This window comes from Mastigoproctus giganteus, chromosome 1, assembly GCF_048544385.1.
Source record: "Mastigoproctus giganteus isolate SK-2022 chromosome 1, ASM4854438v1, whole genome shotgun sequence".
NCBI classification, from domain to species: domain Eukaryota; kingdom Metazoa; phylum Arthropoda; class Arachnida; order Uropygi; family Thelyphonidae; genus Mastigoproctus; species Mastigoproctus giganteus.
Genome location: NC_143575.1, coordinates 85,030,646 through 85,057,372, shown reverse-complemented (window position 1 = coordinate 85,057,372; position 26,727 = coordinate 85,030,646). Strand labels below are relative to the sequence as shown.

The 26,727-nt window shown below is 37.7% G+C and overlaps 1 protein-coding gene across 3 annotated transcripts in view; it reads right to left on the bottom strand.

Annotated features, from left to right (window-relative positions):
• Window positions 1–496: 496 nt before the first annotated feature.
• The window catches only part of LOC150090956 (calcitonin gene-related peptide type 1 receptor-like), a 264,585-nt gene continuing 238,354 nt past the window's right edge, over window positions 497–26,727 (bottom strand). For 2 of the 3 annotated variants that reach the window (XM_090373571.1, XM_090373579.1), the window contains exons 12-15: window positions 23,006–23,091; window positions 17,371–17,509; window positions 4,491–4,532; window positions 497–1,396 (exon numbers count right to left, since the gene is read on the bottom strand). In XM_090373571.1, the coding sequence (XP_090229697.1) occupies window positions 1,163–1,396; window positions 4,491–4,532; window positions 17,371–17,509; window positions 23,006–23,091 (501 nt within the window). In that variant the 3' untranslated portion in view covers window positions 497–1,162. Of the gene's footprint in view, window positions 1,397–3,984; window positions 4,125–4,490; window positions 4,533–17,370; window positions 17,510–23,005; window positions 23,092–26,727 lie in introns of all 3 variants that reach the window. The other variant, XM_090373588.1, reaches the window with a different exon arrangement.

The window sequence follows — 26,727 nt, the reverse complement described above, 5'->3', positions numbered from 1 at the left end:
TTGCTCCATTGAAAAAGTTACATAATTGGAAGAACACACTCATTCCTATATTGATGGAAGATTTTGTCCTCAAAAGTGGATATGTGGTGACACTATCTTCCACTTCCTTGTTTGGTTAGAATAAACGATGTCCTGTTGTACTTAAACTTAATAATTGTACATGTCGTTAATAGCTCTGGTCACCGGAAGTGACATCAAGTTTCATCATAGTGATGGAGTCAGTTACAAATATTGTTAGCGGAAAATTTCAAAGGGCTGGACCTCTTTTTCGTGTTAAAGATTATAAAGTGTGTGAAATAATAAATGAGACAACTAACACACGTTCTGTTTTATCTTTTTCACACGCGTATTCCATAGATATTGTCTAAATAATCAAAAAACAAACACTCCTATTAAGAGTATAATACTCGGATATTTATTGAAGTGAGCATTAACATGAAACTTGCTCGAGACATATGCACATCCAAATTTTTTAATACACATTTTGTGCAGAAGGTTTGTACTGGTGAAATTGCAACGCGTTACAAAATATAATATATATATATTCAGTCATATGATTGGTCACATGATTTTGATTTCACTCCATTCAAGATATAATTTTTTACATTTTGAGCAGTTAGGATTTCAACTGTCTTTAAGTTAATTTATTTATCCCCGAACACTTTTGGTCGCTTTACCACTTAAGTCAGACGATTGGCAGCGCTCTCTGAGAAAACGAAAATCTGTTTTGAAATGTCGATTCAGTACACACCTCTCACACAAATATCGAGATTTATTATGCACTTTGAATTATGAACACGACATATTCGGATGTTTGTAGTGTCCTAGTAGTCAGAGTTACAATCAACCCATAATACTTTAATATAAGTTCCTCTTTGGCTGTCTTCAGTTGCTGCAGTTAATGAAGTTTAGAAAAAGTAGTGGAAAAGTATTGAAGTTTTGAACAAAGATGGAGAAGAAGATGCTGGAAATAATCGAAAAACTTTTTCTTGGAGAAAGCAAATCTCTTTGGCTACAGTGGGAAATCACCGGTATCGTGATTTTCTTACTCTTTTTTTTTTTTTTTTTTCATTTTCACAGCTCGAGGGTTTTGATCCTTTGCTCGAGGCGAAGCGTGCACGTCATGGTGGTCGGTCCCTTCAACGTTGAACTTAATTTAGCACTAACAGTTTTTAAAAGGCGGTTCGGTGGCCACTATCTCGGCACAGCAATCTTCTATGACGTAAGCTTTGAGTTTCTCACTCGTCTTGTCTTGAGGTGATGGTCTAGAAGGACGTCTGTCGCTTGGATTTAAAGAGTCGTAGAGACAAGTATCCTGGGTGGAAGTGGTGGGTCGGCTTGAGAGCTGATGCTGCAACTTGAATCTGTAGTATGTCCTTTTCAATAGTGATATCACCTAAAAAGATAAAAATGGAGGATATTTATCAACGACCAGCGTTTATTGGACTTAAATAAATAATAATAAAACTGATAATTGCATTTAGAAGACTCTACATATCTAATACATTATCGAAACACAACAGTTAAGTAAATCCTTCAATGGAACTGAAAAAATCCCATTTTGCGTCAATTTAATTATTATCAGATTACAAACGTTTCCGAGATGTCATCTTTATCAAGTAGACCCAATAGAATCTTTAATTATCTTAAGATTTCTCCTTTCAGACGTCGTATTGATCGTGCATCATGCACGCAGTGAAATTAGTGTACCAAATTCCAGCAACTAAAAGAAGTATCAATTTTTTTGCATCAAGGTAAATTAAGATGGAATCTCTATGACTGTTATTCAACTATTCGGATATTTCAGTCTGGCATCAGCGGCATTACAAACATAATCGTAAATCTCATTTATTTTCTTTTAAACATTAAATACAGAAATCATGACTATTAAAAGAATCATGATGCGCTTTTAAGTACCTTCATTACGAACCAGTTATTTGATTTTTTTATATCTTCTTATCTATAAATGTCCCATTATTTTGTCTTATCGTGGAAGAGACTTTTCAGATTTAAATAAGTTTTGCTATTTCAGGTATTAAAATGAGAAGATTATTTCCGATGGTTGGTAATGGTTCTCAAACCCTTTAGTTTTTTTGTCAGCCTAAATTAGTAATTTATAATTAATAAATATACACCACTTTATTACTTACTTTTTAGATAATGCATTTAAAATGAAAATAAATAGAACAAATTCAGGTTCAAAAATGTTTATATTAGTGTTAGCAACAGAGAAGCAAATCTTATATAGAATCAGCGAAAGAACCACTTTATTTTTCTATTATTTCCAATAATTTCCCAAAACATTTAAATTTATTCAAACTTCTTTCTTCTACAACATTAGGTGGACGTTTGTTCCAACAACTGTGATTACCCTTTGGCTGAATACGAATTTCTACGCACCCACCCTGCAACATTCTTTTTCCAAATTAAATTTATGCTCCCTTGCGCGTTTCATCTGTGAAAGGGTCAAGATGCCACCAGTATTTAGTTCACTCAACCCTTTGGAAGCCTTATACACTTCAGTTAGGCAACCACACAGAGAGATTCATACCACATCTAGTTTCTAGATACTACGATTTATAGAACTTCCATCTTTCCTGGTAAGAATCTTTTTGTGCTTTCCCCAACTAATTTGCATTTTATTCAATGTCTTGAGAGACGCAAACATACAGTTCACTACAATGAAGAGTATTCATTTGAACACACGTAAAAATTCTTTCGGATACTCTTCAGAATTAAAATATCAAAAAAAAAATTTCTTCTGATTTACTCCTAATTTGGATGGGACCCATTAATTATCGTAATTCTGCGCTGTAAAACCTCATCGTAAAGTATTTTATTAATAGAAATAACCTTTTTAAAAAATAATGAGCTTCTCATAGCACATTTGAGAGAGGATTAACTGGGAATGAGTGCTTCAGCTGATTTTTCATCGCTCATGGTGTGAGAATGTTTGCATTCGAATTCTTAAACTATGGAAGAAATTCCTTGAGGTCTTTCCAAGCGAAATTAGTCGGTTTCAGGAGATAACGAACTTTTCATATTCTTTTTCCATTGAAGTGCTCTTTATTTCGCTATGTTAAAAACTTTAGGTCACGTTTCCTGTCTGGTAAGTGCCGAGAAGAATATTGTTCATTGGTTAAACTTCGAAATCTTTGTGAATCCGTTGAAGTTCAAATGCGTTATAGAGGATGGAACGAGATTATCGTTTTATTGTTCAGGATGACTTTTAGTGACAATAACTTTGTTTTTCTTTCCACCCTTAAAATTTAATTAAACGTAGTTTTTATTTTTTAGAAATAAATTATAAAGTAAGCGCAAGATCTTTTGTTAATCACCCTGCATAAAAATATTCTTGGTCATGAGTGAAGAAATCTTCAATGGTTATAGGATTTTTCATGATGGATAGTTTTTTCTGTAATCGCTGTTCGCCAGCCAATCCTTTTCTGAAATAACAAACACAAGTAATACGGAACACTGCAAAGGACATTTGTATTACCCCAACAAAACAGAAGATTTTCATCCGCTTTAAAGATGGATACCGTGAAGACTTCAAAGATGGATACTGAGAATTTCATTCTCAATATCATCCTGTATCCCCTGTATACAGGATGATACTGATAACAACCTGTATCTTCTCATGTGAAACAGCCTTGAAGTTCGTATCCATAAGAAATTACTAAGAATAGTTTAAACCTATAAATTCCAAAACAAAAAGCACAAATTCTATTACTTCTCGAGAAAGCTGACACAATATGCAACTCACCTTGTAAACAGAGCTTGAATTGTGCTTTATACAAGCGAGTATCTGAATTTATTTTTCATTTCCTTTAACCACATACAGATACACAAGAGCATTTTACTTTTCATCTTTCAAAATTTGTTAGTTTGAGGCCGAATATTTTTTTTTTTTTTTTACATTCTGTGACAAAACTGTTAACATAAAACTTCCAGATTATAAAATAGAAAACTTATTGCACATACTCGGCCGCAACACGTGCACCCTGTGAAGGCATTTTGCTCAAGTATAACTCCGATCTTGTGGATCGTCGAAATTCGGACGTTGTCTTAATTGTGTGCCTCAGCTTGTACCTTTCGATCGACCGCCATAGAAGACACTGAATCTGAAAGAAAAGTAACGGAAAAAAGGCAAATAGAAAAACGTGCTAAAATATTAGGAAAAAAACATACAAAAAATATGTTGAACAGAATTAAAATCAAAGAAATCAAATGCACAGATGAATATTACTCATTACTTTTATGGATATGACAGGGTTAGAGGTTTTAATGAAAACTAGTTTACATTTCCGTTACTTTTCCATACCAGATTACAAAAAAAGCAAATTAACGTTTAACGGTTAGAAATGTGCAAATATTTTGTATAAAATTCGCCATCTTTGCCTGCAGTGTTTGAGAAACAAAGCCATTCAATAGCATCTAAGATCTTAGCGGTATTGACATTTATTGTTACTAAATTAATAGACACTTACCTCTCCGTTGAGATAGCAGAAAATTAGGGACACCAAGAACCCCTAAAAATAAAGAAAATCTGCCATAAGTTTCGGTTTAATTTGATTTTAATTGAATAGCGAAAATTACTTTAAAACACTAACAGTTAGAATTGATTTGGTGTGCATCAAAGATATGATTTTTTTGTCAACGTTTTTATGAAAAGTTACAAATTTGGTTGAAAGATGTAATCAATGTTTTAAGCAGTTATTATCCAATGGTGATTCCGAGAAGAAACAACCCAAAATGATCGCGATCTTTTTGATAAAGCACAAAGATCATTAAAAATAAAACAAAATAACGTAATAATAGTAATTTTTTTGTAAATTATATACATGATTCTGAAATGAAAGTTGTGAGAAACCAAAATGAAGTATTCTTCTAAGTTTGTAAATACAATTTACAAAACAAATTGTAATGCGAATATTTGATATTCGCATTACAATGCATGCCAGGAATTTGCATGCTAGGATGCGAATATTTGATATTCGCATCCTGGCATGCAAATTCCAAGTATCCAATAGAAATCGATCTACTTATACAGCCGCACATCATGCAAACTATTCATGCCTTTAAAAACACAGGTTGCGACCACCACTTAATACCGTTTTTTTGCTTACTCAGTGTGATAGCCACATTTCAATTCTCAGGTTGGAAAGTCATCGTCCTTTATATGATTCTTTGAGATGAAGGGCGGTTGGACGATTAGAAACGAGGCATGCGGATGTGGCCCGTTGGCTTTTACTGTGTCATGCAATGTCGCCTCGGCACTGTGGAAGCAGTTTCAGGAGACAGGAACCATTGCAGAAAGAGCTAGCCAAGGTCACTTGAGGTCTAGGTTAACCAGAACGGACTGCTATCTGGCTGTAACAGCAAGACGGAACCTACGTTGCCCTGTCGTCAACTGTCTCATGAGGTTGCTGCGGCCACAGGTGAAAACATTTAAAAGCTATGTTAAGAAGGCCAAATTCAAGTGGACTCTACGCAAGGAAGCCAGTGGTTTGTGTCCCATTAATCTCAAACCACCTCAGAGCTCATCGAAACCGGTGCCGTGACTTGGAACTCTGAAAAATGGCGTAGTTCTGTTTTCTGATGAATCCCGTTTAGCCTACAAACCGATCCTAGACGTTATTTCATCTGGACATAACGAGGAATGCGGTACCATCCCTCCAACATTAGAGAAAGGAACACTTACGGTAGTGGCGGTGTTGTCGTGTGGGGTGGAACAATGATCAACGGCTGATCATTGATCAACCGAACAGATCCTGGCGCAATGTGTGACCTTTTAGGCTTGCGGTTGGCCTAGATTTTCTTTCATGCATGATAACGCCACTGGACATAGAACCGAAGCGGTGGAGAAATATCTTGAAACTGAAGATTCTAACAACTGCCGTGGCCAGCACGATCATCAGACTTAAATCCGATCGATTGTGTGATCGATCGGATTTAAGCTGGTGGAAGAATGCGATTTTTTGCCACAGAATCTTATGATACCCTTGTATCGAGCATGGTTCACCTCCGTCAGTCCTGTTTAGCCGTTGGAGTGGATCATACGCCGCACTGATGTCATGTGGCCATATTTTCGAACATCTTGCATCAACTTATGTAATGTGATCTTTTTTATTAATTCTTATACAACCCCCAAAATGTCCCTTATACGTGTCCAAAGTTTCTCACTGTCTGCTTATTTCATCGTTATTCTATAGCACACCACCATACCAAGTTTTGTCCGGCTTCATCGCAAGTTGCACGAGTTACACCACGTTGCCTGCGTGTTCTGTTAATTTTGTCGAGCAGTGTATTACGGATAATGCTAAGTGCGGAAAATGTGTTAATTTTCGAATGTTATTATTAGAAGCAACTACAGCTGTTTAATGAAAACAAAATATTAATTATTTCACGAATTCCTTGATTTTTTTAAAAGGATAGAATTTGATTTTTTTTATTACTAGCGTTAAAAAATTCAAACTAATTTAACGTCAGTCAACAGATTGGTGCCTCGCGCATCGATTTTTCTCTTACAGCTTAACCTTGTTCGGTGAAATCGCAAATTCAGCGATACTTCTGCTGAGTCAGTAAGTACACATTGACGATGAAGTTTGTTTTAAGCTTGACCTTGGCAATAAAGTTAAATCTTACAACGAGGAAAAGAAAACAGTACCGAAATTCATCTCTCCATTTATATTTACTTTATGTTGCAGTTTTCAGATTCCTTGCCAAAGATGGAAGATTACCTGTACTGTCCTTGGCTTTCATCGTGAACGGTGAAATCAAAAAAAGGATTGGTGCAGTTTGACACCAATGATTTTGGTTAGAAAACCCAAAAATGGTTACAAAGATAGAAATACGAGCGCTGTAGAAAATATTTGTTAATTGTGACAACAAAAATAAGGAAAATCGACAAAAACAAAACTCACCATTATCAATTTCTTCCGCGTAGAATTAATTATTGAGTTAGCAGTCTAAGGGATTGCGTAGTTCGTTATAGACACTGTGGCATCGCACATACGAGAGTCTACTCAAACTTGCAGTATTGCTGGTCGTGGATAAGATGAAGATGGGAAATCAGAAGAAACATAATATGCTGGTCTCAAATTTCTGCAAGTGCTTTTTAGGAAACTGCTGAAGAAAAGGTTGTTCCAAGGAAATGAAGCAATATCACTTCCAAGTGAATGATTATAAATGAAGATCATTAATCGAGTTTGAAATTGAATTGTTTTTGGATGAGGACTGGTTATTGATGGTATGAGATATAAGTGAATAGATGTCAGAGAAGAACAGCGATCGTGGAAATATTTGTAAGAGCCCGCAACAGAAACAATGTCTTTGTGATGGAGGGTGGAGTGTGAGAGAAAGCAACAATTATCCTGACTTCCTCTTTCGGATAGAATAGAGCAGAAAGGCAGAAGAAGCGGTAGTTGTGAAATCTTTTTTCTAAAAAGGTTAGAAATAAGTAATCGGAGAAAACAAATGTCTTGTTTAGATATTATTGAAGATGAGTACAACAGAGAGATTCCTTCTTGAGATAAAAAATAAAATATAAGGTATTGATAAGATGTGAATGGCTTTTCGGATTTTAAAGGACTGAATTTAAATAAATTATTTATCCCTATCGGAGAGTGGACTCAGAACGAACATTTTAAATTGCCATTGTTGGATTCCAGTCGTTGTGGTAGTTTAGGTAGTGCAATATTTGTCTGTCTACCAAAGTTTTAACGCAAGCTCAACCATCGGTTTTACTAATTACTCCCAATTTCATTTCGCTTTCTTCTCTTTTATAGATGTCGCGCGTGCACGGCCCTTTCCAGAGGCTCTCCGATTCAGGATCTCTTCTCTTTTGATTCTCTTTGTCTTTAAATCTAACTCATTCAGTCAAGACTCACTTGCAGTTTTTATTATCCTACCTCAAACTCTTCAATGAAATTACGTGGAACTTTAGATTCTTTCCTTGAATATCGACTTTATTCAGTCGTGCTTTCTTAATGGGGGAGTTTTACTTTGAGTCTATTATCCATAACTTTGCTGGCTTCCTTCTTTCAACCTTGTTGAGGTGACTGTAGCTGGTGGGGATGACGAGGTATTTGCTTTCAGGAATGATGACCAACTAATTGTTCATTGTGGCAAGTATCTTTATTGAATACTGATTATGGTCTACTCGCTTATTTTGAGGTTATTTGTCGTCCCGACCTCTTTCTGTCATATTTTGGACTGCAGTTTTTGAAATTATTTTTAAAATTGCACTAAATATTACCGCTTAGGGTTTAAGATTTCTAAATTAAAATTTGGTCCAGTCAACTGTTTTTACCTCAGTGGGAAAGTTTTTTAATTTAACGTCATCAGCATGCTTTTGAAGGGAATGTAAACCAATTTTTTGAAGAACACAGACACAGTTGGAAGTGCTGTTGCTCTTCTGTACACGTAGGATGTTTGGCAATGTGTTTCTCGTCTTCGTTGTACTATTACTCATTTTCTTCTTCAAATAAAATAATAATAATAAAATTCTTTATTCATAGACATGTAGGACACGATTCCCGCTACCGGCAACCAGAGGAATCTTAAATTAAGTGGACACATTACATTCAGTACATTCACTACGTGGGTACACAGCAAATACATAAAATACATAGACAGTGCAATATACACAGGTAATATTGCAATCAATGGATTTTATAGTTATTATAATAGATTGATTATACAGAACTTATATTGCATTATAGTACATAGAGTTTATAGTTATTATCCAAGCTGCAACACATTGACACAGTCCGGAAACTTTCACTGGGAGTTGACTAGTTGCGCTGACAATTGCAGGAATGCTGAATGCATTTGACTATGGATTTGCGCTTTTCTTCTCTGTAGACAGAATCTCTGGACCACACATCCAAATCAATGTTTGCGGAGTTCAGCGCGCCGATGGTGCTGTTCGGGAAGTGCGGCTTGAAGGTCGAGAGCTTCTGCAGGTTAGAACAGAGCACTGGACGATTTCTGAGGGCTTTACCAGGGATTTTCCAGCCTACGATTTCCCAGATATTTCATTCGTTAATGGAATAAATATTGCTGAAAAAAGCAGTGCCGACAACGATCCACCTTGGGGTATACCGACTTCCACCTGTTTTGTCATGCAGTTATTCCCTTGCTGGAAGGTAAGGCACCTCTTGGTCAGCAAATTTCCGAGTAGCTTCGAGACATTACCCGTGAAACCGTAGTAGTTCTCCAGGAGGCACATAAGTGGCTTAACTTGCACTGAGTCGAAGGTCGCTTTCAGATCTATAAAAAGAGCATGCATAACATAGCCTTGCTTCCAGGCTTGAAGAGTTTTCAAGTTCAGAGCCTGTATGCATGTTATCGGCGATCTTTGTGAGAGCGCGTATGCTGAGGTCTCTGGGAAAGGATGTGATTGGCAATCACTTTAAACAAGCACTTCTCCAGGCATTTGAGAAAAGGGGAGGAGATTGATATAGGTCTATAGTCAGCAGTAGAGGTCGGATTCTGCACCTTTGGAATTGGGATGACTATAATTTAGCCAAGCGTTTGGGACGACTCCCTGTTTAAAATTATATTAAACAACTTTGTCAGCTCGTCGCTGATGAAGTAGGAGGCAACTTTAAGGCAAAAGGTGGGAATAGAGTCACTTCCCATTGATCTTTTATTGGACAGGGCGTTGATGGCTTTGATTAGCTCCTCTTCGCCAATCGTCACGTTAGTGAGATTAGTGATGTCGTAGTGTGCACTGTTCCAGGGGGAGTCCACAGCTGCACTGTCTGTTTTGACCAACTGGGTTACATGATCACACCATTCGGCCAGGTCTAACGATTCTGCTGACCGGATGTGATTGGCCGACCAGGATCGCTGGCCACCCGCTATCCTCTTCTCCATGAACGAGTTTATAGCCTGCTTCTCGGATTTCTGGAAACTAGATATGGCTATTGAGTACGCTGAGTATGATCTTTTTGTGTGGGGATCTTATGAATTGGGCATGTAGCCGTTGTTTTTCTTTAAACTGGTGCATAAGGGTACTGGACCACCACGACTTCGAGTGTGGGCAGATGACGCAAACTCTTGACATGGCCACTCTAGCAATGAAAGACAACCATTTCTGAAGCCAAAACGCAGCTTCCTCTATATCTATTTCACTGAGAGTTCGCCAGGGGTAGAGCCTAAAGAGATCCATTGCTGTTTCAATTTTCAGGTATTTTGGATCATATACAGTTTTCCTGATCTTTTCAATCAAGGTAAACTGGTTTGGTTGGTTGTAGCATTCTTTCAACAGGATGAGAGAAGCTTCAATTGGCCTGTGGTCGGAGGGAAATGCCGAATTAGAACTGATTGCAGCTTCAACACATTATCTGTAATGTGGCTTCTCCTCGAGAGGGGGGGGGGGGACACAGATGCAATGGATGTTGAGACTCGACAGATCCAAAATTAACTGATCGAGGAGCTTTGATGCAGCAGGCAGGGGCAGGTTGAAGTCTCCGAGAATTATTACTTTCTGGTTGCACTTGATAGAGGTCAGGAGCCAAGCAGAAAAATTAGTAATCATTGGTCTGCAATGGGTGGGGGTAAGTAAACTGCACATACTAGCAACTGTAGTCCATCGACTAGATAGCAGCCCAGTGTAACCTCAGAATCGTTACCAAGGTATGCACAAGCCTTGATCAGAGGGAACTGTTGCCTTTGGCAGATTAAGACTCCGCCTCCTTTCCTATTTTTCCTGTTCGCCAGAACAGACGGATAACCGATGTTGGTGGTTAAAGGCGATATGTCCATGTCATCAGGAAGCTAGGTTTCAATAAGGATAATAAAGTAGTAATCCGCACTTAGAAGTATGTCAATCAGGGCATTGAGCTTGTTCTTCAGGCTCCTGATGTTCTGCATGAAGCATTTCACATGTTTATTGTTGACAGGCTTGATCTGGATTAAGTTTCTAGGGTTCCTTTCCCTGAGGATGGTGGCTGATTGGAGGTGGATTCCTCTTGAGGAGGGTGTGGCACTAGGACCCACCCTACTAGTAATGTGCACTTGTATCTGGTTATCAGACTTGACAAGATGATTGCAGGATTTAGTCAGCACGGTGGCTGCTCTTCTTTCATTAGGTTAAAAGGTACAGTCTGATTTGCTGCCTAGCCATGCAGAGAGATGCACCCTGCCCACCTCTGGTCTCGAGATAGCATGTACCCCTGGTTTCACTTTATGGTCGCCAAAAGATGGCGTCACCAGGAGACCTGCAGGCCAGATATCTGTGTTTAGATACCTTTCTATATTAGGATCTTTGATCTTTATCCGAAAAGAGGCATAGCTTGGATGCCTGGTGGGAACCGTAATGGGGGTACCAGGTATGTTTAGCTACTTCAGAAGGATTTCAATTTGTTCCACTGTTGTTTCTGGGGATAGTCTACTTATAAATATGCTGGATGGTTTAGACCTCTACGTTGCACGATTTTAACACCTAGTGGGTTAGGGCCAATAACAACTTCACAATTCTGATCTGCTCGGCTTACAAAGGTTTCTCTACTAAGACTGGCCTTGCCTTGCTTGGGAGGCACATTACTTCTGCTTATCGCTGATTTCTTCTCCCATGCTTTCGCAAATTCTGGGACAGGGGGTGAAGGCGAAAGGTTTGCAGGTAACGGCTCTGTTGGGGGCCGCACGATGGGGGAGTCAGAAACCTTTTGTTTCGAGTGTTGAACAATTAATTTGCATAGGTAAGAAGTCTGTATCCTGGATGGGCTTACTGATGGATTCTAACAGCCTGAATGGTGCATAGAATGTTGTAGGTCATCCAGCCTATATATTGACTCTCTTAGGGTTGTGTTCTCTGTGCAGAACTTTCTCAGAATATTTTCAAATAAGATAAACTTCTCGCCCATTTTACTACAATTCTAAGGTCCTGATGCTGCTCTAGGACCTGATCAGTTTGCTCCTGAGCGTCTCGGCGTAGGAGAACTGTGGCGGAGTCGGACATGCTTGCATTAGGTGACATTCAGTGAACTTCGCCGGAGTAGCCTGCTGGCGACAGAGGTGGGGAAGGGGAGACGCTATTCCTTGCCTTTGATTCTGTGGCGTTCACTTTGTGCCCACGGCATGTAGCACATTGTCATCGTGATCGCCTCTTGGCTGAGGCGCGAGCTATGTTTTTTAAAAGACAACAGGTCTCACAAAAAACAAGCCTACAGGGGCCACTGCACTTGATCCAGCAATTTGTGTATTGTGAGAATTTTCTGCATTTCAGATTGCTTCTGCGCCGTGTCGACACGAGTATAGCAAGGCTTAACTTCGTGGGAAGAATAAAAGTACTTACTTTATGACGTATGTTGAAAGACACTTCACCCTACAGGGAGATTATCACCCCTTCCTGACCTTGACAGTGGTCCCAGACGGTAAAGACGGCAATGAGTAAGCAAATTTTTCCAAGCTGAAGGAATGGCAAGCTTCCGCAGCAGAAATGCCTGCTTCGATTTAACTAACAGGATTGTTGGAAGCGTTAGAAGGTACAGAACATGAAGATTTTGACCTCGGGAACATGTGTAAAACTAAAAACACAACCGATTATTAGGAGCACTTGAAACAACGACTATGCCGAGTTCGCACACGCGCACCGCTATGATGGTTTAGGTCTTTCTCAAAAATGGTTTAGGCCTTTCTCAAAAATACACCGATGATGTTTTTAGACTAAACGAAGGACGGATAACAACTTTCCTATTGAATAAAAAAGCAGTTGATTGGGCAATATTCATTTTAGATATCATAACATCTAAACCGTAATACTCAGTCCAACTTTTAACGTCAAAATCGACACACACACACACACACACCATTATCTTCGTGGCAATGGCCAGAGAGATGGCGAACGGCCCAGTATTGTTTTTTTACTAAATAGAAACTGAACCATAACTACTCGTATGGCGCTCTTGCACTTTTCTTGATCAACAACTCGTGAGACTGCAAGGTCGATGTTAGAGTTTCGTTTCGTATCTCAGATTACAGTTGGCGACGATCTCTTTCTCATGGGCATTTGTTAGTCTCGTGTTGCTTGGAATTATAATCTCTTATAATTTTTGATTGATTATTGGAACAACTACCATCTGGTGCTGTGGAAGTGGTAGTTTGAATAAATTAAAGAGGAATGAATTTAGAGAAATTATTAGAGGGGGATGGACAGTGATGTAGGAAGTTTATTTTTTTGCTGATGCTGTATAAGCTTGCTTTCTTTCATCATTTACCACCGCTAATATAATGTATGAGTCCCTGGTTGAGCTACTGTTTCAAGTCTCCTGATTCTAAACTAAATTTATTGCCCCTACCCAGACAAATCATTACAAATCATTTTTATAGGATGAAACCCCGAATTCCTCATTCTATCTTAAACTCCTGATTTATGTCTAAACATTAGTTTAGACATAAAGCAGGAGTTTAAGACAGAATGAGGAATTGCAAATAAAAAAACCCGATAGTTATTTGGAACAAGAATGAAGTACATCGCTTGACGAATTTTCTAGCCAGCTCCATTTCCTTCTTACGTCAGTTATAGTTGTGGAATTCATTGATGCCAGTGATAAGTTTATATTACCAATGAATTTTATTTTTTAATATATTTTCAGGAATGGCTGAAACAGAGAGAAGAGGATATATAATAATATTAGTAATGGATATGCAGTTCATTCGTAATCGATGCTACAGTATGAAAATAACATAAACAGAAATTTTTTCATTGCTCTAAAATTTTCACAAAATAAATCACAAATAGCACATTCTGTAAATAACAGGAAGGATGTAGTTCCTTGGAGGAAATTAATTGCAAAGAAACAAAGATGACTGTTTGGGTGATTTATAAATGTTTCAATGCTCACTCAACTTTGAGATAAACCCTCACCAAAATTTCATTGACTGATTTGAGGACATTATTCAACAATACGCCATCAATCTCTTTTGAAATCCCCAATGGGTTTTCAAAAGTCTGATCGAGCGTCTCAAAAACAAATAACTTGACACAGTTGAGAGAGAAAACTGAGGAGTCTAGCGTTAGTAGGTTAAAAAATAAGATTTACGCATGAATATTTTCCAGTCATCACCATCTCGTTTAAGAGCTAATGGAGCTTTTTTCAGTCCTCAGTTAGAATTTTGCATCCATAAATTATGGTAGATATTTTCTACCATATTTTGTGGATGCAAAAAAGTAGAAGAAACGTCTGTGGTTCGAAATCTATTTGATGACACGAAAAACTGGAGGCTATTTTGAGGGAAGAAAGCAAGCCGATTTCAAGCAGAAGCATAGTCCTCACTCCCCACCCAATTATCCAATTTTCTAGTCTTATTCGAGAATAAGTTACTTCAGCATGTTCTTCCGCTACTGCATCCACACGTTGATGCATCACGTAGACTCCAAAGAACGGATTTTTAGGAAATGTTATATTCGTAATTTCATTCTTTTAGTAACATTTGTAGGGCTATTCCAAATTTTATTAAAATCAGACAAATGGAAATCTTGACTCCTTCTCCATATCTCGGATTATATTCAATGAGTGTGTGTCGGATTTCATAACGCGTCTAATTAGAAAGATACACAAAATAATTTCTTAAAAAGTTATGCAGTAGCATACCGTTGAAGGAATAAAGCTAAATTAAAATGAAAAACGCGCTTCCAGATAAATATTCTTTAATTTGATGTATCATCTTTTTAAACACGCTCCACCTAACTCAACGTTTCGTCCAGCCTTAAGACGACAAGCTTTTGTTTGCTGTTTCAAGTGAACTTATTTCAGCTGAGAGGTTAAACATCTCTTCACAACTGCTTTAACTTTTTCATTGAAGTCATATCTGTTACCTTGGAGATGATTTTGGGATAACAAAAGTCATTTGGAGCTAAATATGTTCTATCAGGGGGATGCAGAACAATTTCAAATACGAAAGATGCAATTCTTCCCAATGTTCAAATTTCAGGTGGCGTGTTGTCGTACTGAAATAACATTGCTATATTGCGAGGCCTTACTCGTTTGAGATCTTCTTGAGTTCGTACAATATCTGAATGCATGGGACTGAATGGATCGACTCCCCCATTCCAAAAATTGCGTGTTGATAACACCCATACATTTCCCAAAAAAAGTCAACGTCACTTTACATGCTGATGTTTGGACTTGGAAACTTTTCTCGGAGGTGTTTAATGGTGAAATGAACTTTTTTGATTTTCTTTTAGTTTTCGGATCACAGCTATCAATCCACCATTCATCTCCAGTCACAATAATCTATGATAAATCAATCAAAATAATTTATCAAAATGCACCCCTTTAGCGTTCGAGAGGAATAAACTTCCACTGCTGTCTTTTTGTTTTTTCAGCAAACCTGCTGGAGATCCATCTGGAGCATATTATTCTGTACCCTTACTCGAACAGGAATGTGTTGAGCACGTTCATTAGAAATTCCAGAAGTTGTGGTGATATCTGATAACTCGATCCTACGACTCTCGCGAACAAGTTCATCTCCTTGTTTATTTGTATGCTTCGACTCTGATCATTAATCAGTAGCTTTAACAACTTAATACCTCTGATTCTTAAACCCCACTGACGAAGCAGTACTAACATCGACAATTCCATCCTTATTCACGGCTAGTAATCGTCGTCAATAAATTTCGACAGATCTAACATTTTCAGCGCAATAACTCAACACCATTTGAACTGCGCGTTCAATGATGCTATTTAAAATAACCTGTAAACGAATAATCATACAGAAACGCTACTATGCAGTTATTAACAATAATCTATTAGCTACATGGACAACCTGGTTGAAATTTGCGTGCTCGGAAAAACCAACGGTCCAAAATCCAAAGCTCCGTGTAGAAAGAAGAAACAGAACCTCCCCTTTCAACTTTCATTTTATTTTGCAGTCAGATATCAGTACGAATTTTTTGTTTATTTGAGAAACACCAAAGTTTGAAATTTTCTATCAGTTTCATTGAATTAGGAGATCGTAGCAAATGTTTTCCTATGTCTAATAACTGTATACAAAACAAACAGTTGGATTAATATACTGGAATCGCAAGCAAGTGGACAGACTGTCGACAGTTCTAGAGAGAAAGCAAGGACTAGAGGAAACGTAGTAGGAAGTAATTCTGACATTCGCCATAACAGGAAGCGAAGATTAAAAAGAACACCCACTTTCACGTTGGTTAAAATTTTATCAGACACCCAGGCTTTCTTAGATAAGGAGAAGATTAAAAACTGCTTGGAAGAGCGAGTTGTAATTTACAATTTTGAAACTGGCTGTCGCGTTATTGGATTTCGGAAGCACGCTGAAGGAGATAGAAGGGAAATTCGTTTAGGGATCCGACGAATTCCATCAACAGCACGAACCAGACAGGAAGTGATAAAATTCTGTTTCTGAACAAGAATAGAAAAAAGGATAATCTCGGAAGTGCTCAGAAGGACAGGGGTAAGAGATTTAAGAAAGAAATGGAATCCAGATCAAATAAAGGAAAACAAGACAAGAAACATACAAAAGGGGACAGTGATAAACTTATTGAGAAACGCATGGCAAGCGATCATAAATTGTCCGCGATAATAACCACACACCTCATGTTTTGTTGTGATAAAGTTCTTGTTAGAGCAACGATGTATCAACAGGCACGAGAAAGGATTGAATTTGTGATAAATAATCCAGGCTGAGGTTTTTATTATTATAACATTGCTTGGTTAGTTCTTTCGGAATTCTGTGGATGACTATTGGGAGCCTTTTGTGCATCAGAGCGTAATGGGTTCTAATGAACAGAACAGTTGTCATCATATACGTCTAACCTTCGTCTAGAGTCCTCGATTATTACTAAAATAATTTATGGGCTACCTTTGTGAGAGCGACTTCTCTCGTACATCAGTTCGGAATCACTGTTAATGTATTCTGTGTGCATTATTTCCCCCTCACTGTCTAAAGAAGTCGATAAAGATGAGGTCCAATTTATGGAGCGTGCTACGTCCTCAGTTGCGCCTTATTCTGTTTTTTATTTAATCCGTAAATATAATGGAACGTTAAGGCATTCTTCTTTTGTATAAGTCACATGGTAATATAACTAGCAGGTCTTTTCTTTGCCTATCCCATTCTGGGAAGTATTACCTATAGAGAAGTGTTCCCCCATAGATCACACATCGTGGAAAATAAAAAATCTCCAAACTAATAGCAGAATTTCTGGTAAAATTATATTTAACAAGAATAATTCTGTATCTTCATCTACATACTGTTTAAACATTATAAAAACATGCGATACTGTTGAATATTTCCTTCTGTGACAATTAATTTCATATGTATCTCAAAATTCACCATGAAGTAGTTTTATATCTAAATAAACATATGGAATGAGAACTGACAAACTGAACTTACCTGGAGTCCATCCATAGCGTAACTGAAGCACGTATACACTTCCAGGGCGCTGCATTCCCCAGACCGGGGACGGTAAATGACAAGGAAGAAATGAAGTCCAAACAAAGGGACTAAAACCAGGGTCGCTCTGACGGCTTTTCTATTTTAAAAGATTTAGAAAAAAAGTTTTAAAGAATAGAAATAAAGTTTTCTTTCTCTTTATTCATATGTTTATCGATTATTTCAAATATGAACTTTGAAAATGATTTGCATTTAAAATTTTAGTATATTGCTGATGGAGTTTACTTTATTCGGTGAAGGGAAAAAATATTTAAAATAGGCTGCGACGCTGCTAATATATCAGAATATTACACCCCCTCCCAAGTATAAACTTCACTGGAGGCGTGGCTAGTCCTTCGCTCCTTTTCACCCAGTTTTCCTTTAGGGGTGGGTGTAATAAAGAATTATTTTTTCATCTCTTTTATTATCGTTCAACCTCATTCGGCAGGTGCTCTGTTCTTTTGAGATCTACTGAATGGAGAGGCCAACGCAGTAGGATGAATTTGCATGTTCCTGGAACCAATTCTGTGTGATTCTGGCCTTGTATCAAGGCGTGTTATCCCGTTGGAGGAACCAATTCGCAGACGCATACATTGAAGCAATGAAAGGATTTGTCTGAAACTATAAAACCACAAGCAACCATGTGCCAGAAAATAGGCAGACTGTCGACACTCCTACATAATGTGTCGCATCCAAATATTTCTCCAATGTGTACCATGAAAACACTCCCCACATCATCATACGGATCCCACCAGTCTGCAAAAACAACCTGACTTCACATGAAGTCAGGTTGTTTTTGCCATATTCTGCTCTTCGCATTGGCATGAAAGAGCAGGAATTGGAATTCGTCAGACCAGATAACGTTTTTCTGATACTCTCCCGGTTCGGTTGCATAATACGTGGGTGAGAAATATGAGGAGCTGCGTATTCCGAAATGCCTATTTGGTTACCACTGTTGATATGGGTTTTATTTGAAGGAGTGTAGAATTTCTGTTATCCTGCACAAATCTTGTCAGCCTCCGTTGGTCCATCGCATCAATGAACTTTGTTTCCAGCCACACGATGGCCGTTGGCAGGCCTTTGTTTGGTTATTGGGCCATTACAATCGAGACACAGCCTGCTTGAAAACTCCATCAGAGTTGCAATTTCCAATATACTCATTCAATCATTTTACCTAATGAACTGATCGTATCACTTTTATTTCATATAATGAATGCAATACACTCAGTGCATTATCAAAATGAATTAATTATCTAGCGAGCAAAATTTAGTCACCGCTGAGATCGTAATAAAGCGTGTCTGTATAAAGAAGCAAATTAATTCTGACTGATAATAAAACTAAATTTCCAGCATCACACGAAAAAAAAAGCAATTGTAATTAAATCACGTTATTAATATGCCCATAGCAACGGCTTCATGCTTTCGTTTCATTGAAAGCAGAGCTGATGTAATATCCAATGTTTACGGATGTCGAGCCGGTTTGACTTTAATCAAGAGAACTTTTCTTCTTAAAGTGCGACCTTAATGTGCCTTTTTTATTTTGGCCGCCAGCGATGATTAACAGAACGACCAAACATTGAAATGTGAGGGATAAAAAAGACATTCCCTTTCCTCGATTCGACTGTAAAAATAAATCAGTAATTGAAATACATTCCTGAAGCAGAAATCACAAATAGTGCGAGTTAATCGAAGCATGTAATAAAGAAGAACTGCCCTTCCAAGCATGTTTTATATTGAAGAAATGAAACTGGGAAAACAAAGGTCTTAGAAAGGAAATCGGAAGATTAGATAAGAAAACATTTGGTTTGTCTGAAGGCAAATTGCCCTGAGTAAAAGATGACAAATGAAGAGATATTTGAAGTGACTCGCTGAGTCTCTCGCTGTCTGAGGGCCGTCGAATGCCTCTAAGCTTCAATGCTGCATACAAATGACACTGGAGTTTGCCAGTTAGTGACCGCCTCCTTCTGTTTTACTCGATGTTTTCTTTTGAGTACAGAAGAGTTAATAAGACGTTGCTACGGGATGTTTGTTTTATTAATTTTTCAGCAAATAGTGTACCTTCCCGCTTTCTGATTATCACTCGGAAGTCTGGGTGTGTGCACGTGACTGAAGAATCTTTTGGTGAGAAGGAATTTCAACCTCCCTCACGCAATCAAAGTTTGAAAGTGTGATTTTACAGGGTAGATTTCTAGCTCAAAGCGTTTGGCTACTTATTTTTTCATGTTTATGCAGTCGTGAATCTAGTATTAAAAAGAAACCTTATTGTGGTGAGGGAGGTTGAAATTCCTTCTCTCCAAGAACTACATCTGCTTAAGCTCCTGGTGAGGCTATTGTAGCCAGAGGTTGAGGGACAGGGTGAAACAAAGTATAGTCCACTGCCGGAGAGAAGGGCCGGAAACCCACAATTGTAGATGTAAAATTGAAATTCCAAAGAAAATTAAAGGATAGAAATCGCATCCACCAAGTAGCGTGTTTAAGGGGAAAAGAAGGAGAAGGATCATATTTGGGAAACTGAGTGAGGCAGAATTGAAAAAGTTCTTGTTCTTATGACAATGAATACAATCAACCGTATTTAGCAGTCAAGCAGACTTAAACCACGGTGCCAGTTCAGTTTGGTTAAGCAGTGACTACTCAGCCTTCTTATCACATTCATATTCACACATGGCAGGGTGGAAGAAGCTTGGCAGATATTCGAGACAGTTATCGCAAAAGCTTGGTCTTCCACAGCAGCTACGTATCAGTCGTTGGTAACCTCGAACGAAATCGGACATAGAGCTGTTTTATGATAATATTTCATTTCTACCTGTGTATTTCTCTTAGCATTGCATACTTGATTATTAATAAAATATATTAAGATGATATTGCAAAGGAGCTGGAACAAACTACAGAAAAAACAAAACATTTTATCGTCCAAGGGGTGATGGTAGGTGGCTCTCTGTCTTGTAACTTCTCCACTAATGCTGGTGTCCCCCAAGGTTCAGTTCTTTCCCCCACTCTTTTACTCTTGTATATTAATGACCTTCCATTGACTGGAAATCCTATCCATAGTTTTGCCGATGATAGCACTTTGCATTCCACTTTCCAGTTTGAGAAACCTTGCCCTACTCAATCAACTTCTCGAATATCTACTCTTAAATGCCGATCTCCAGATAATTCTCAGGTGGGGCAAAGACAACTTAGTTGATTTCAATCCTTCTAAAACTCAGTCTTGCCTTATATCTCGCAAAAAAGGATTCTTCTGCTTCTGTGCTTTCTTTGGTGACACTCCGATTTCTAGGCAAGATGATATATCTGTTTTTGGGATTGCCCTGACTTGTAATCTCTCTCTCTCTTGGCACAAGCACATTACAAATATTTCTTCCTCTTCATCTAAAAAACTTGGTTTTCTCTTTCGATCACTCTGTACAAATCGCAAATCCGCCCTACCATTGAATATTGCTCCCACATCTGGGGCGAGGCCCCCAAAACCTCTCTCAGGCTTCTAGATTCCATTAAGGAGAGGGCAGTTAGGTTAATTAATGACTCATCTATAACGGAGTCTCTCCATTCGCTGTCTCATCGATTTACTGTTTCTGCTGCATGCCTTTTCTACGGATACTTCCATGGGCACTGAGTTGGCTTCTATAATTCCCGCTCTCTCTTTCAAAACAGTCCGAACACGTGCCGCCACCAGCCATTTACTGTCCAACTTCAAACTCACAGAACCAACTTTTCATCTTCCTCGTTTATTCATTCAACTGCCGTTTTCTGGAACAACCTTCCTTCATACGTATTTCCTGAAAATTACAGTCTACAGAAGTTCAAGTCCAATGTCAACAAATATCTTCTTTAGTCTTCTCAACCTCTAACCCAATCGCTGTACTAGGTACTGTAGGTTCTAATACCTCTCCTGTTTGGGGTTTTCATTAAAAAAAAGGATATGGAGAAGGAAGGTATGCTGCAGGGAATCCTCTTTTACAGGGGTACTATAAAAATCTCTAGTCTGGACACGTTAATGGGCAGCACTTTGAATAGCCAAGGCGGAAAAGATCTGCGTATCACGAACCATCCAAGAGTCATTCGGGGACATTCGATTATAAGAATTCATTTAATTTAATTTATAACAAACTGAAGCGCAAGTAATATAATAGTAGATTCATTCAGTTTTGTAGTCAACTTGAGTCGATGGAATTTCATGCTAAATGTGCCGAAATATTTTATTTAACAAAAGGAAAACTGGTTTAACAAATACCCATCTGTGCACCTGTAATAACTTTTGTATTCTGATTCAAACAGCAGCACACAAATGGTTCTTTATCCCGAGGGAGTACATTTATTTTGGTCTACCATGTAGAGACATGAGCTCCATTAGTTCAAATTCCACTAGTTTAAACATCGATTTCTTTATACACACAACGATCAATTAAAGAAATCAAACAAACTATAGCTGTAGAAGGATGACTGCTGTACAATGTGTATACAACAGTCATCCTTCTAAAGCTGCAGTTTGTATAATTACTTGCAGTTCATCGCTGTTTATACTTGGTGGGGGTAGTGACGTTGGGCACAGCTTTTTCGTAACTGAAACTGACATCAAAACAAATGTAGCAGTTCACTGGAAACGAGCATCTTTCTTTAATATTTAATATTAATCCGGTCTTTCTCACTCGAATGGCAGAGTTTCGAAAGGATGAGTTCTTGCTGCTTGTCTTTTATATTGGAAAGATTCAGAGTTGTTGTTTCCGTTCTTGTTTTAATAAACACGAAATACAGAAGGCTGTAATGCACAGGTCTTTCAGACTTTACGTATACAAATAGGGGCCAACTGAAGTAAAAGGGCAAGAGCAGTAGGGACACCATGAAAAAATTACTGCTAGATCGCAATTATGTGGTTCCAGAATGTCTCAGATTTCTCGTCTAATTAAATACCGATCTTCGTTTTAAAATACTTTCCTTATTCTCGGTAATTTTTTGTATGAATGAAACTTGTTGCATGCGGGTCTATTTCCCTACTTTTTTTTCTATAGAAAAGGGGCACCTCTGCACATAAATCTTCAAACGGGAAAATTACTAGTTTAAATGGAATGATGATAACCAAGTGTGAAGTACTGCCACCAGCTAAAATAGAGAGAAAAACAAAAGACGAATCACTAAACTTTCTTTTCCATATGGTTAGAATAAATCGTGTTCATATAGTAATGCGAGCCATCTCTCTGTGTGTGTGGGTGTCACCGATTTTGATAAAAGAAAACACATTTATTCACAATATGGAATCGCACAGTATATTATAAATTTTAAAAAGAAAAAGTTCCTCTCAGTTTTTAAAAAAACCTTGCTATTTCAAAGGTCGATTTAAATCTGTGGCAACAAAGTGTGACAATAATTGGAAACAAAATTTATATTTGTCAATTTTATAATCTTTTCAAAGAATTCAAGTACTCTTTAACAAGTATACGTAATTCTGCCAATTACTGCGTACTTCTACAAAATATTGTGCACAAATCAGTTACTTGATAATTCTGAAACTAATTTTATTGCTCGTGTGATACCGACAATTTAGTTTTCAATTAGCGAATATTCAAATTTTAATTATCATAGAAAGATATTTGGGACTCACCTGTACTGGCTTGGCTCATTTGCATGAGTAGCCCTAAGTTTAGTAACCAATACCCGGATGATGTTGCACAGAAAGGCCAGATTTAACTGTTTGAAAGAATGAAAAATGAGTTTTAGTCGTTAGAATAAGTTAAAACCAGTCTGTAATTTCACTGTAGAACGCATTCTAAATGGCACAAATACTTAAGCATTTTAAAATGAAAATTCCTATTATAACCACTGAAATAATTCCAAACAACTCTTTTAAAAATGGTATTTGAACCATATTTATAAAGAGAATATTTTAACATTCTCAAGGACAACAGTGTATACATATTTACCTGCGGCTGGGTGGGTGTGTTATGTTATTAATAATTAATTTGTACATCCACACGTAGTTTCTCTCGTAAGTAGCACAGTTGGTAAAATCGCCATCCTGCCAACACCGGGTGGAAAAGACCAGAGTTCGAGTCCCGTCGATGGAGTGAGGAACATTTATGGCCTTTTTCATTACGTGGCCAAGTTAGTCGGTCTCAGGCGTGGTACATGGTTTTTCGTCCAACAAACAGAAAATTGACTACAGAACACACGCAGTTTACAGACAGTATACAGGGAGCAATATGGCCTTAGTCGCCGATGCTCCTAAAACCCTACAACAACCGCACGTAGTCAGTTTGTGAAAAAGCAGCGAAAGGTGGAAGTGTGTGCATGTGCACTTACTCCAAATTTTTTTGCGCATGTTCAAAAGATGTCATTTAATCGAAATGAGAAAACGCCATATTGTGGGCACATGAGAAAGACCTGCTCACAAGACTTTCACAGAAAAAAAAAATCTGATATAGCAATAGTAGAGGCATATGATGCAAGAAAGCAAGCTTATGCAGCATCAGCCAAAAAAAAAAAAAAAACCCCACTCCCATTTCACCCCTCCGTTCGTTCGAAATACCTGTCCAGCTGAGCCTTAAATTTATTTAGGCTATCAACTTCCACAACAAGGGATGGAAGTCTGTTCCACCAACCAACCACCCGCTGGCTAAAGGCAAATTTCCGCCCTCTCAGGTGATTATTCTGAGCAAGAATCCCATCAGCATTGAGCATGCTCAAACCATTCAAGGCTTTATACACTTCTATCAGATCACCTCACCGGTGCCTAGTCTCCAGACACTGTAATTTGCAAAATTTAAGCCTTTCTTCATAAGAGCAACCCTTTGTTCCATTCACTAATCTTGTTGCCCTTCTCTGTACTCGTTCCAGCAGCTCTACATCCTTCTTGAAATGAGGCCTCCAGACCTGTATACAGTACTCAAGGTGTGGCCTGACCATCGCCTTATACAAGGGAATAATCACCTCCTTATCCCTGCTAGAAAATTTCTTGTATATCGTGCTGACAGAAATTAGAATACGAAGTAATATTCAAAATTAATTTGATAGTTTCATATTGATATAAAACTTATTGTTTCACCTAACTGGAGTTGAATTTTTTCGCAATTTATAGTAAATTGTCACCTTCTCTTGGCGCCAGTTTTCTTCCTTATGTAATCTTTCTAGTATCAACGCCTATCGACATTCCTCCAGCATTGACTGACATTGTCGGAGAGAAATCTGTTCGATCGTCAGAAACTGGCGACGTTCTTCGCCGGCGTCACTTGAATTTATCATTTCGAGATTTGTTTTCATGTCGTTCCAGATATGAACCTTAGCGTTCTGTGTAGTAAATCATCTATTTCCCGTGATTTAATTTTGTCTAAATTTGCCAAAGATATATATACACTTAGGTAAAGACTAATTCGGACATACTACTGTTAGATTTCGTTCAGATGTGCTCAGTTGACCTCTATACATTCTGGATCATATTGTCATAGTTCTTGGAAAACAGAATTTGAACGTGTTCACACTGTCGATGATACAAATGTTACCTTGTGTTCTAATCTATTATACATTATCAAAACCGTTCTTGAATATGCGATATTTATTTATTTAGATAAATAAATAAAGAAAGAACTATATTGGCCTCGAGTTTTGTTTGCGTCTGTACAGGTATTCGAGACTGTGTGCTTCTTTGGGAGTAGGTTTAGTATTATTTTTAGAAAAATCCATATGCAAGACGGTACTTTAAATCTTACTTGATAATACGCTGAGTTAGGTAAACTTGATCTACATCGAACATTAGGCCATTAATATTGCTTCTAACTTCCATTAAACACGCTCAAGATAAGCCAGCTGTGATTTATGTTTGAATTATTTCTGGCTGTTCTTTATATACTGAAAACTGTACAAGACGATTATGGTAATAATTTATGTACTTTACCGGGAATTTGGTTGGTGTTAAGCTAAATAATAGTTTTATTGGAAAAAGTTTGCTTTCACTGAGAAAAATGGACAACCCAGACACGTAATTCGGTTAAAATACACACTCTTTGCACGAAACGAATCAATCAGTGACCCATTCCTCCCAAATCCACATTTTTGCCTACCGTTTTCAAACAATTTATAACAGCTCTCAGAAGTGTTAATTGCTGTATAAATTCTCTAAGATTAAAGTGCTGGTGCTGATTAAATTTTCAGAATGCCATACGATAATGCAGTAATTAACATAACGTTTAACCTAATTATTTTAATCTTACTTTCGTGATCGTCATCATTACAACCGATGTTTAACTGCTTGACTTTAAAGGGAGAGAAGGGTACAACTCAGGAACGGTCCTTTTATTTGTGTTCAAGGCGAACTCCAGGAAAATTTTTAAATTTGAATGGTAGCAGGTTATTCAGTATGCAAAATATGAAGAAATTTTTGAATACCTTTCTGAATGTCATGGATGATGATAAAATAAGTTTTAATTAATGCTAGAAATATTAAATAAACCTCGCATTAGACTGAAATTTGCTTTTTAAATTCTAACATAAAATTTGCGTACTTCAAGGAGTGAAACCTGGAAAAATTCATGACATGACGCCCGTTTCTTTCACCTGGCAATTAATAATTGCCAGTTGAAAGAAAGCAGTTTTATACTGAAGCAAATGAATGGTAAAAATCGACCATTCTCCTTAATAAATTCCATCAATTTATGTTATGACGCGCCATGAAAAAAAGCCTTTAATTACACCAAGTAACAATACGCTAGGCTGTTCCAGTGACATTCTAGTAACCTTCACACGTGTAACAGAATCAGGAGGGGCAAAGCAGCAAATTTTGGTAACCATCTTAGGTTGTGACCTGAATTATTGCTCAAGCTGTTTCAACCTTCCGCGATCTTTTTTACCATGAACGACAACAGACTTTCTAATCCGGTAAACTATATAAATTTCCCACATATTAAAGTCGAGGGATTCCAGTGGGAAGAGTCATTAAAATCTCATTATGAGGAGAAGAAGAAACCCTAAGTGCAATAAATTTATGCGCATATATGCCCCCGGTGTGTGGAGAAAGAACTCCACCAGACAAAGATGGTGGCTTTATTGATCGAGTAATCTGCATTACAAACCAAGGGATAAATTCACTTTGGAAAACATAATTGGGTCTTCTAAGTGATATTACCATCCAGCCCTCTGGAAATAACTTTTAGTATCGTTAATTGAGTCCAGAAACAATTATGCCACAAAACGGAATTCAACAGCAATTACTGGTATTAATGTAGTTTGGGTAGGATACGATGTAGACATTGGTTAAAAAGAATACATTTAAACTTTGTTAGGAACAACAAACCGGGACTGTTTTGCAAGCCATATACAGACGGAAAAAGGTTT